The sequence below is a fragment of the Pyrus communis genome, chromosome 6, assembly GCF_963583255.1.
Source record: "Pyrus communis chromosome 6, drPyrComm1.1, whole genome shotgun sequence".
NCBI classification, from domain to species: Eukaryota; Viridiplantae; Streptophyta; class Magnoliopsida; order Rosales; family Rosaceae; genus Pyrus; species Pyrus communis.
The window spans coordinates 25,032,415-25,045,159 of NC_084808.1; the positions used below are offsets into that span (position 1 = coordinate 25,032,415).

The 12,745-nt window shown below is 35.1% G+C and overlaps 1 protein-coding gene across 1 annotated transcript; it reads right to left on the minus strand.

Moving 5' to 3' along the window:
• Positions 1–8,888: 8,888 nt before the first annotated feature.
• LOC137736944 (pyruvate dehydrogenase E1 component subunit alpha, mitochondrial) lies at positions 8,889–12,435 on the minus strand. Its single transcript, XM_068476270.1, has 8 exons — positions 11,603–12,435; positions 11,422–11,501; positions 11,093–11,170; positions 10,084–10,179; positions 9,906–9,977; positions 9,644–9,697; positions 9,431–9,496; positions 8,889–9,255 (listed from the first exon to the last, which is right to left on the minus strand). Exons 1-8 carry the CDS (start codon positions 12,312–12,314, stop codon positions 9,211–9,213), a joined length of 1,203 nt encoding a protein of 400 aa, XP_068332371.1. The 5' UTR covers positions 12,315–12,435; the 3' UTR covers positions 8,889–9,210.
• Positions 12,436–12,745: the final 310 nt, after the last annotated feature.

Below are 12,745 nucleotides of genomic sequence, written 5' to 3' on the forward strand. Positions count from 1 at the left end.
ACATCTAAACGAGTTCTTACTCAAATGGGAGAAATATTCAATTCTCAAATGGTAATGAATCTGATTATATGTTATATTTTTGTCCCATTATTAATTTAGACACTTAGGGGGTGTAGTCAAATTATGATTTGATAGGATTTCACAGGATTTTAATAGATTTTAAAATCAGAGTGCAGTCAATCAAGATTTTGAAAGAGGATTTTAAAAGACTTTAAAATCATAGTGTAGTCAAATTAGTATTTGAGATAATTTTAAAAATACATCCAAATCCATGGATAGTCAATATAGATTTTGATAGGGATTTTTAAAGTGATTATAAATCTAGGCGTATTAAAAAAAATCAAGGATTTGACAGTACTTCATTAAGTTGTGGATTTTGTTGGATTTGTGAGCACAAATATACATAACCAAGAGAAAAAAGAATCTCACCTCAACCCCTAGGATTTCCAATTCAACTTATTTACATTTTATCACTCCCTTCTTTCCTCTCTCACTCCTCTCCCAAACACTATCGGGTTGTAACAGAATCTCACGGAACTCTTACCACCCATAGATTTGATTTTTATGACTTGGATTATGGGAATTGGATGAAGAGGTGTGTTTAGTTGGTGGGTGGTGGGTATTTGAAAAAAGAGCAGTGGGGTTTGTTTAGTTATGGTGAATTGGGTCCTCCAGGTTTGATAAAAAGCGCAAGAGGGTTTTTGGAGTGGGAGAATGGGACAGAAGAAGCTGAAGCGTGGAGGAGGGAGTCAGAAGACGAAGAAGGCCTTAAAAGACCACGGGGTCTGTGTTGGAGATGATGATAATTAACTTATTTCTGAAATATCTCAAAGAAATTTCATGACATTTAAATAAGCAAATGGTTTTATATTGAATTGAATATTTGCGATGATGGTCTATGAATCTAGACTTACAAACTAAATGGTTCGGATCGTTAACGTTTGATGCAGAGTGGATCTCCCAACTAATTCCCTTTTTTTTTTTTTTATAAGAAAAAAATTAAATTAAAAGGAGAATCCTCTGATACAACCATAACCAATACAGTCAAATCGAAAAACTTGGAAGGCTGAAGGGGGAAGACAATGATCCAAAAAATAGGGATTCGAAATCGAAACCACCACGTCAGCTAGACTATCAGCCATAAAATTAGCTTTTCTAAAAACAAGAAAAAATCCCTTATATTAAGGGTCTGCATTACCAATAGTTCTTAATATTGCGTCATACCAACTAGCGATTGATCTAAATCAAAATATCTTTGGTTTAATAAAAAGTGACACTTCTTAATATTCCCCACCTATATATTTTGACGCATGAGATACTTATGTCACATTGCATAAGATATTACTTACAAAATTTTAATATTTTCATCTTTATATAGCCCAATGAAGTCGAACAAGAAAATGTCAGGGCACAGGGAAGAATGGGTGTGTGAATCATACACTATGATCATCTAAAAATATTTTACAATGCAACAACACGATGTGACAAATTTCACTTTCAATTTCCTTTCTAAGTATTAATCGTTTCTTTTAATTGTTTTGAGGTGGAGTCACATGATTTGTGCACACCCTAAACGACTACTTATTTAAACTTTATGTAAGTCGTGAACGTTTGACAAATACATTTTGCAAAAAGCCCACTTAATCATCTTTTTTATGTCTACTATGCTCTATTTCTTTTTTTATTTATAGCAATTTGATTAGAATATTGTGTCCGCTCTCTTGCAATTAAATTTGAATTCTATTCACTGCAAATCAAACTAAGTTATAATATCGCTACGAAAAAGTTCAAGGACAAAATTTGCAAAAATGACTTTTTTTTTTTTTTTTTTTTTTTTTTTTTTTTTTGTGGAAACAAATGTGCTCTAACAAGAATTGAGATCCTCTTTGTATTTCGAAGTCTGGAGCCAGCGCCTCTAGAGATCGGTTCGTTCAAGGGAGAGAGATAATCAATTTATGTCAGGTTAAAAAAAAAAAAAAAAAAACTTGCATTCTGACTATTCTCAATGAGAACTGGTAAAGACCGGTCCTTTACTTATGTTAAAAATATAAGTTGGACGCGACCCGATAGTACCCATTTTTTGGAACGTCCAGTGCCATAGTCACTTAATGGGTAAGTCATCAATCTCTAAGACGGACTATGTAATGTAATTTATTTGCTGGATTACAGGTGGGCATTTTAACAGAGGTTTCTATTATATCAATCTACCCTTGTATGATTCTTATTGAAGTATATATTCGGAAAGTGGGTGCCGACACTTGATTTGTGTGAGGTGAGCCAGTAAAACGAGCTAATAGAAGCCGTATAATTTAAAATAAATGATTTAAAACTTTGAGTCCGTTGGCTCCGGATAAAGAGATATGAAGAGGATTTCAATTCCTCTAACAATACACGTAATAATTATCAGTTGAGTGGAAGCCAAGAAATAGACAATTCCTTGCTTGTGTAGTGGATATTCAGTGAACTTTCCGTCTCCAACAATTATTGTATCAAATTCTTTACCTCCAAAATGTTGCAATTATTCCATTATTTAAAAAAAAAAAAAAAACATTGCTTGCGTTGCACAAGAAGAAGCCAAGAAACTAACCCAAAAAGATTGTAACCCTAGAAAGCTAATTAAAACGATACTTAACGACTAAGCAATTTGACTTGGCATTTTGATTTGGAAACTGACGCACTAGTACATTATTATACAAGTTGGAAAAAATGAGTTGATTAAATATTTTGTAATACGAATAAGGTAACGTTTAATGAGTTTTTATATTTTAGTTTGACTCGTTACATTATAAAAACTGTCATTTTTTATTTACTAAAAATTCAATATTTTTTTTTTAAATGAGTCGAATAGCTTTCACTTTCGAATTTGTCATTCGTTGGAGTGTATAGAATGAGTAAAATAAAGCGTGTCATAAAATTTTATCTTATTAGACAGTTCAATATATTGTTTATTGAAAATTTTCACATAAAAAAATCAAATACGAATTTAATGTGTCAAGAAATCACAATCAATTAACAATGATATGTGAATTGTTAAGGTATCTGACATAATCACTTCATCTCTAAAACATTTATTGTATAAATTTGTGAGTAAATACAAATGCAAGGCTTAATTAAGCGAATTTAGATCCTCTATGGATCTCTATGCCCAGGGCCAACAGATCATGAAATTTGAACCACTCAATTTTTAATTATAGGCTCTCATTAGTCTATTTTACTGGTCCACTTCACATAAAATCAAGCCCTTAAACAGCTTGCCTTCTTTGACCCGTCGACCACATAACAGAAATCCGAAAAGGATGTGAGTTTTAATTAAGCTGGTATGAAGTGACATTCATAATTCATTCATTGCATTGCACCCTTGCAACATATTGCATAATTTACCGACTAATAAAACTAAACCAAAATGATGGTAGTCCTAAAAAGTTAATTACAACGGTACTTAACGACTAAGCATTTGACTTAGCATTTGATTTGGAAACCAAACTGACGCACCACTGCCTTATTATAAAAGTTGGAAAAAAATGAGTTGATTAAGTATTATGTAAAACGTATAACTCAATAACGTTCACATGATTTTGATATCTAAGTTTGACGCATTATATTTTAAAAATCGTTAATCTTTATCCACTAAAGATTTAATATTTTTTTTTTGTTTAAAAATTAAATGTGTCATCCGCTTTCGAATTCGTTATTTAGTGGAGTGCATAAGAATGAGTAAAACGAAGCGTGTCATAAAATTTCATCTTAATAGACAGTTCAACGCATTGTTTATTTAAATTGTCAATTTCACATATATAAAAAATTAATAAAAATTTAATGTGTCGATAAATCACAATTAATTAACAATTATATGCTAATTGTTAAAGTTTCTGACATAATCACTTCACCTATAAAACATTTAATTGTATAAATTGGTGAATAAATACAAATGCAAGGCTTAATTAAGCTGGTATGAAGTCAAATTCATGATCCATTCGTTGCATAATTTGCAGTGCACCGTCGCAACATATTGTATAATTTATTTTATTTTTTAGAAAAAGTGTACAATATATATATATAAATTAAATATATTTATATAAAAACGATTTGGAAATGGTCCGTGAACTTTTCAACTAGAAGGCTATCCATAAAATTTTAAAATAATGGGAGGAAGTGGCCTACCCAATCATCCCTCCTCTTTCTGTTAGATTATTGTAATCTCAACTTATAATTTATATTCTAATTTATTTATTTACAATAAAAGTGTCAGGTGCAAAGGATTAACATTTTAAATTATATTGGAATTGGCTTGATTGGAATCCCGGAAACCACCCAACTTGTGTTTAATTAACTAAATCCACTTTTCAAGCTTTTTACAGATTCTCGATCGTCTAATAATTTAACGTTAATTTTCATACTAAAATCATAAGATGGTTTTGAATTTACAAAGAATCGCACTTTTTTATAAAGTCTCCTTGACATTTTTCAACTCCTTAACTAAAGTTGTACCCAAAATATACATTTGAATGTCGTTTCCAAAATTTCATTGTTAATTTCTGCTCCCAAAATTGTCAGAAATTTTGAACTACTTCTTCCTTTTTAAAGTTTAAAAATATTCCTAAGTTCAAAATTTACATCATCGATTAACATTGATGCCAAAACAAATGTATATCTTATTTTACATTTCTAGGACATGTATTAGAAGAGTTAAAAATTTGAAATCTCATTTAATTTTTTTTTTATTGACAGGATGTAGTTCCAAAAATGTTAAAAAAAAGGGTTATAAATTTAAGTTTTATTTACTTTTTAATAGTTTAAGATATATATTTCCATATGTATACTATGTATTGTCGTAACTTATGTTAATATTTTTTCTCACCACCCTCGATGGTGAATCAGTGATACTTATCATCCTATTTATCAGATGAATTTAAATTCTGCAACTTATGTAGTAGATAAACACAAATTTTAAAATTTAAAATAATCCAATAGTAATAAGTAGAGTGGTGAACAAAATGTACCTAGGGAACTTTAACGAAAAGCTCCTGGTATTGTTCACTTTAACGAAAAATCATATTTTTACACCAAAAAATCAATCCTGGTACTATTTACTTTACCTTTTATTTTGTTCTTATCGTTAAAACTCTAAGTTTTCAAACTATTTTCATTAATTTTCCTTAACTTATAACGTGTTGTTTGCAACAATGAATTACAAATATTATATATCGCCCCGCATTTATGTAAGTCGAACTTAAAACTTCATCCAATCAACTGATAACCTAATCAATGTTCAAAAATCCACTTTTAACCGTCAAATAACAAACAAATCATAAACAAAAAAGGTTATATAGTGAAGTGTCTTAAAGTTAGAGCAAGATTTGGCTTCATCGTTTTGGAATTGGATTCTCTTGTCTGTCGCTCATTGGAGATAAAACAAAAATTAGTGTCAAACTTAGCAGCTCGAAACTCTAATATTTTATACAAAACTCATCAGAATGTCTGCCTTGATTTCTGCGTTCATGATTAATCAGACGGTCAGGATTGGTCTGCAAAATCAGGAGGAGGTCAGGGTAAGTCAGAGTACTATACACTGTAGAGAGCGTGAATAATTTGACTGCACGTGTGGGGGGGTTAAAGGATCAATGAGGAGTTAAACTCTGCAACAAAACATGATTTTCTTTGTATTAATTTAGGATTTAGCGAATATTAATTTAATTAAAAATTGATTAATAATTGGGAAGGTGGGAAGTTTGGTGGGGAAAGTGGGTGCATTGGATGCCCTGAGGCTCTGACGGTGGTACTGAGTTACAAATTGAATGATGCAACCACCACGGTCGCTGGCTCACCACTCGGACGGTGCTGTTTTGTTCACATTAACCTTGGTTGCATGTAGGGGAGCAATTTTGTACGACTTTAAATTCGCACGAATACCAAATTTATTATTCAACTAATATTTTTGTTGATGTCCACGGATACTCTTTTACACAAGTGCGATGACTTAAATTTAGCTTGCATAAATAGCGAGTGCGATTTTAAATCATTGAAGATTTAACTTCTATCTCCATTTTTGTTGTGTCGAAGAATAGTAATATACTATTAATTCCATATAGGGGATTTTTGAATTGAGAAAATCGGTTGACTTGAGACGAAGAGAAATGTCCATCGCTTTTATTTAGTGATTCAGTTAAACCAATGAGTAGCAGAAGGACATCCTCATAGACTCTATTGAGGAGTAAGGAAAGGGCTTGATAAATTTTTCTAATTTTTTGCAATTCGAATTTAAGACATCACACTTATTTTATACGGGACTTCTCCATTCACATTGATATCATGGGGACTCATTTTGGTGGATCCTAATGGGGGTCATTCTTGTGTTTGCCTTAAACAGGAGAGAAACATCTGTATAACTGCTATATTAGGGCAGCTCTCCATGAGGTTGACGGAACCAATGCGGGTCAGGCTAAAACAAAACAAATGGAAAGTTTCATGATGTTGTGAAAGGTGTCCAGCATATGACGTGATTATAGTGTCCTTACATGAATTTTTCTCCATAAGCGGACAGTTGGCAAAGAGCGACAATACCTAAGAAATTCTCTTTTAATTGACACAAACACGACATGAATATAAACAACGACGCGTGGGTATTTGAGCATTTGCCAACTGTGGAAATTAGCACTCTGTCTTCTTTTCAACTTACTCTCCCGTGAAACAAGCGTGTTTCGTGTCTCCCTTCTCAGAGTCGACGGTTTTTTGCTCATGTTTATCCATTGCTTTGTTTGGTAACGTCTTACGTGAGGCCTTCAAACTTTTCCAATTTGGCAACAACAAGCGGCAAGTGGCAACCTCTGCAAATGCTGTAACGCTTCTTCTTCATCCACATAGAGAGCGTCAGTCTTGCATATAATTTGGTGATGGCTTTATTCGGCTTGGACCGTTATCGATAGACACAAGAGAGAAGAGGTGCCGGAACCTTGTGGAGATGTGGTTTGGGTTCTCAAGCTTATCGAGGGCAAACTAGCTATGTATGAGATTTTCTAGTATATTTTGAGATTGTTCTATATTCTCTAGATGTGACGTAATTACACGCACGATAGACATCAAAAACTTCTTGTGTTCTAAGAAAAAAAAAAAAAAAACACGTTTTGTAGGATATTGAAAAACTGTGACGTGATTACATGTACTACAAGTAGATAATAAATGACTTTTGCTTTACTACGAGTGAGGCGTTCACGACCACTAATACAAGGGCCCCTCTCCCCTATGGAGTGAGTCTTACCAATGGAATCGGATCCCTCCAAACTCAATTAAATTGAGCTTGTTGAGCAAAGGATTCGGACCATTGAAATTTAATTCAACAGTTACAAACAGGTGGCTTTCTAAAAGTTATAATAATTGTAGTCGTTGGATCAAATTTTAACGGTCTGGATCTTTTACTCTGCAAGCTTAATTTTATTGAATTTGGAGAAGATCTTGTTCCCTTACCAATGACTCGGTATTAAATTATTAATTGCCTAAACGCCACCATAGCAGTAAATCCGTTTGAGCAATGGATCTGCAATCCACCTAAAATCATTTAACAGAAACATTTCCAACTTGCAATAAGAAAAATTTCAGGAAATTGAGGAGGAAAGTTATTGGCGGGCATAGCTAGAGTGCGGAACGTATTTACACATCGCACTCCAATGCACGTGTATATTTGCACTCCCCAACATCATTTGTTCAAATGGATAGTCAATAAATTGGGAATTAATTGGATGATCATTTTATCAGGTAGATTTATTAAGAGCATCTCTGAAGGATATGTCAAAAGATAAATGTTAAATGTTAATTTGATGGTTGAAGTGGCTAATAGCGGAGCTAGAAAATTTTCACCGGATGGGCTAGCTTAAAGATTTAAATCTTTATAAACAAAGAAACTTGATACTATATTTTTTTACTGTATCAGCTACCTTAAGAAATTTTTCACAAGGTGGCCCAAGAACTTTCGTTATTCAAACAAATTCAAACTTGTATATATACAAGAAGCGATGAGAAAAAAGATATGAGAAAAAGAGATGATTTGTAAACTATATTTTATAATTAAACCGAGAGAATTCGAATCAGTGACTAAATATATAGTGAGCTACATTCGAAAATCAATAAAAATTACATGTAAAATTTTATTTTCTACCAAAAGCTACCTGGGCTATAGCCCAAGGTAGCCCTTAATGTGGATTCGATGGTGGATGTGGCAATGTCAAATTTTCTCTTTTTTCCAACTAATATATATTTTTTGTTATGAATGATATTTGTAGAACCCATTTTAAAAAGAAATCAATGAAAATGAATTTTCAAAATCTATAATTAGTGCATTAATGAAATCCACACAGTAAAATAATTAAAAATTATTTGACATCACATTTTCTCGTATGTTAAATTTGACATATGAAAATTCACATGTCAATCCACATAGGATGACATATCGGTTAAAGTGCTTCTACCTTCAAATTTGATTACATGACATTCCAATTAGAATTTGACATCTCCTTTAGAAATAATCTAAGAAATCATAAAATATTCTATTGTTTCTTGTAAAAACATAAAAATGAAACCCAATAATTTCATAAAATTCAATGACCAATTTCACCATAAATTGCATCATCTTATTAATTCACCCGCCGTCAGTTGCATCACATTATTACTTCACCCACCGTCTCCTCCCTTCCCCCAACCACCGTCTCCGCCGTCGTAGGAAAACGAAGTCCGTCTCGTCCACGGACTCATAGCCTGAGTGGAATCCATCCAACATACCAAGTGAAATAGTTACTTTCTGATTGAATACAAATTTCATTTTTTTGGTTAACCTCTTCCAATAATTGAATGGCATGCGATGCGATGCGGGTTAATAAGCTTCAAATGCAACCTGGAAATGAGAAAAAAAAAATGCAGATTTCCAAAAGCGAACGCCAGTAAACTCTCAAGCATCGAGACCTACATATCATGAATGCAACAATTCGGCCTCAATACTTGCGAGAACAATCAATAATCCTATACAAAAACGACGGCGAGTATCAAAATGTACAGCTCGGAAGAGATGGCCATCTTTACTCGAACCATTTATTGTTTCATTTTTTCTCTTTTCCGGGAATTTGGAAGGTGTGGTTCAATTTTGAAAGCAAAAGGACCTTCAGGGTCAAGGAAGAAGGACAGTAATTGTCTTTGGTCACTCATCGGCAACTTTCCGCTTTAGATTCAGGGAAGTACAGTTCTGATTTCTTTCCTATCTGGTCCAAAAGACTGCAATTAAACAGAAAAACTTTTATCAGTAAAAAGGAACTTTTAGCCGTAACTGGGGCAAGTAACATCCACATACAACGTAATCAAAGAGGTCGTAAGTAATACATGGTCACGTAAGAACACACATTGTGTGCTTATCTGTGTGTGAAATACAAGGGAAGGGATTAAATATTACCTCAGTTCCATAGCCTTTCACATAGATATTTGTGAAGAGTTCGGAGGGTTCTGGCATCGGGCTTTCCTGAAAACAGGAACAACAGACATCAAATACAGTGTGACAGAATGATAACTAGTAACAATAGAAAGTTGGCTGCACCCGTCGCGTTTAAAAAGGAAGATAAAATTAAACTAATGAAATCAAATGACAACAACAGAAAGTTACACTTACTTTGGCTTGAGCAATGGCTTCATCAACTTCTTTTCTTACTTCCTTTTCAATATCCTAAAAGAAGAGTAAAGAAAGAGATAAATACACACTTTTTCTGATTGTCCTTTATGGCATTCAAGCAGGGATCGATCCCCTACCAGCAAGATGAGAAACAGGAATGGGACCAATAAACTAACATTTAACCTCAATTAAGAACTTTTATACCCGAATCGAAATGAAGTTAAATTTAATATAGAAGTGAGCATAGTTGAATTGTATATACCTTTAGATCCTTCTCATTAGCTAGATCATGAGCAAATATCAGCTTTCTTATTCTATCAATTGGATCACGCTCCTAGAAATTGCATCACAAAGTAAAATTATAAAAGACACTTACAAAACTGTGGCATATAATCTCCAAAATAAGGGAGGGGGAAAGGATTTAAGTATGCATATCAAACCTGTCTCACGCCAGAAATCTCATCACGTGTGCGGTAGGTGCTACCAGGATCAGACATAGAGTGACCATGGTACCTGTAAGTGTCCATTTCAAGAATCTGACCACCAGTATCAGGAAGATTGTCAGGCAAAAAATATCAGGCAGAGTAACAACAAATTCAACAATTATAACACTTGAAATAGTTCCATGAGTTCCATCAATGTATGAATAACAAGTATGCAATCCAAAGACTAAAAAGCTCTTGGACGACTTCATATATCACACAGAACACCATTTCAAAAAGACCAATTAATTTCTACGGTTCAAAGGTTGATCTAGACAAAACTCCGGGTCTGAATGAAGGTTACAATTCCTCAATGAACCACACAGGCTTCTCTAAGTATCTGAACAATTTCAAATTAGAAAAAGGGAGAATGTAATACTTGGACCAAACATTTCATTTCATGCCCCTTTTCATTTCCAAAGTATTATATCTCTCTTTACTTCCACAAAGGGTGTACGAATGCTAAAAAGGCAACTCTTCAAGTAGAAAATGCATTGCTTACCCAACAAAGTACTGGAGTCCATGCAACTGTAACCCAAGTTTATACTAGAATTCTAAAGGGATTCTGCATCAAATTTCGGAATGTCTGCAAACAGAGTTGCAATTTCTAAAACTAAAATCATAGTCATACATTTACTGTCAAACTGACCCCAGACTAGAGGCTAAGACGTTTCCCTCATACGCAAGATTAATTCACAGACCACATGCTTGATAGTTCATTGTAGCTTCAATCTAACGTACGCTTAACATTCTCTGGCAGCATTTGCAATCACAATGGAATTATGAGTCCTCCCACAAAAAGTCATTTGACATACGCACTACCTATCAGGTTTTGCTTCTGTATGTGGGACTATAAACTAAAACAGTGAAGCAGATGTCCTAACAATAAATCAAATCATGTTGCCATAGTTTGCACAAAGAACTTTCAAAAAATCATGTCAGAGCAAACAACGGAGGAATAACTCACAATGGGTCCGTTCTTCAGAGCATGCTCCTTGGCAAATTTGCATGCCTGCTTTACGGCAAACACATCCATACCGTCCACCTGAAGATTAGCCACAAACCATTAGCTAAATGAGCATAAACTCCTACTAGAAACAATAATCTGATTATCATCTACAATCGTCTACCCATTCAATTCACACGATATAATCAATTCAGTATGACTTAGTAAGTACTTACAACTTACATGTTATACCAATCACAAAACCATCTTTCCTCAGTTAGCTAACAAAATTCAAAGCAAATGCACAAGCAGCAACCAATAAAATTCCACACTGAAAAATTCTATCTAACCTTCAAGCCAGGAACATAATCTCCACGCTTGTAATATGCGGGACTCTTCGCCGCTCTCCACTCGGCGGTTCCCATTCCATCTGCGTCAAAAGCACACCGAAATCATTCAGTATATGTAAATTGACAGTTTCTATTGATTCTATTGAATCAATCTTTTGTTTATGAAGAAACACCTACTTACAGTGATTATTCTCACAGACCAAAATCGCAGGCAGATCCCAAAGCGCAGAAATGTTAAGCGCCTCGAACAACTGCCCTTGATTGGCCGCACCGTCACCGTAGAGAGCAAACGTCACCGTTTCGTCCTTGGAGTACTTCTGCCCAAAAGCCAATCCACATCCCAGCGGAATCTGAGCGCCGACTATACCGTGGCCGCCATAGAATCCAGCGTCCTTCTTGTAGAAATGCATGGACCCACCTTTCCCCTTGGAGCTGCCAGCCTGGCGCCCCATGAGCTCGGCGAAAACCTGCAGGAGGGTCCCACCGCGGCCGAGGAAGGTGCAGTGGTCACGGTACGCGGTGATGATGCAGTCCTTTTTGGTAATTGCGGCCTCCATGCCGATGGCGACGGCCTCCTGGCCGTCGTAGAGGTGGCAAAACCCTCGGATCAGCTTGGCCTTGTAGAGCGAGTCGGCGGCGATCTCCATCCGGCGCATCAACGCCATGTCGCGGAAGAACGTCATAAGCTCCTTGGGAGTGGTCTCGAGCGTGCGCGACGGCGGCTCACAGTTGTGGGAGGTGAAGGGGAGGGAGGTCTCGATCGTGAGGGTGGTGGAGTCATCGGCGGCGGATGATATCGGACGGCGGAGAGATGGGGTGAGGGATAAGGCGGAGGCGAAGGGCCTCAGGAGATTGGAGCCGGAGGAGGAGGAGGCTAGGCGGGATAGAGCCATATCTGACCGTTGGATCGTTCCGGCTGTCTGAGACGATGGGAGCTGAGAAACTGGTGAAAGAAAAATGAAAAGCGTTTGTGGAGAGTTCGGGAGTTTGGCAGCGGAAGTAGAAGAGATTTTTGAGTGCGACGGGGAATACCAGAGTGTATATCACGTGTCAGTGTTAAATATGTGTTAAAAAATTAATAATTAAAAAAAACCTATTTTTCATTACTTGTATAAAAACACATACCATCCGTTTTTCGGTTACAAGGAAAATTTTGAACCGAGAAGTAAGCTGTCGTTTTTTTGTGGCGGAGTGATTTCTTTGACTTTATAATTTTGTTATTATTTTATAAATTATATTAAGTGAATGTTTAAAATTGAATTAGAATTAATTGATGAGCTTATTTTTTATTAGTGGCATATTATACTGTCTAAACAAATGATTT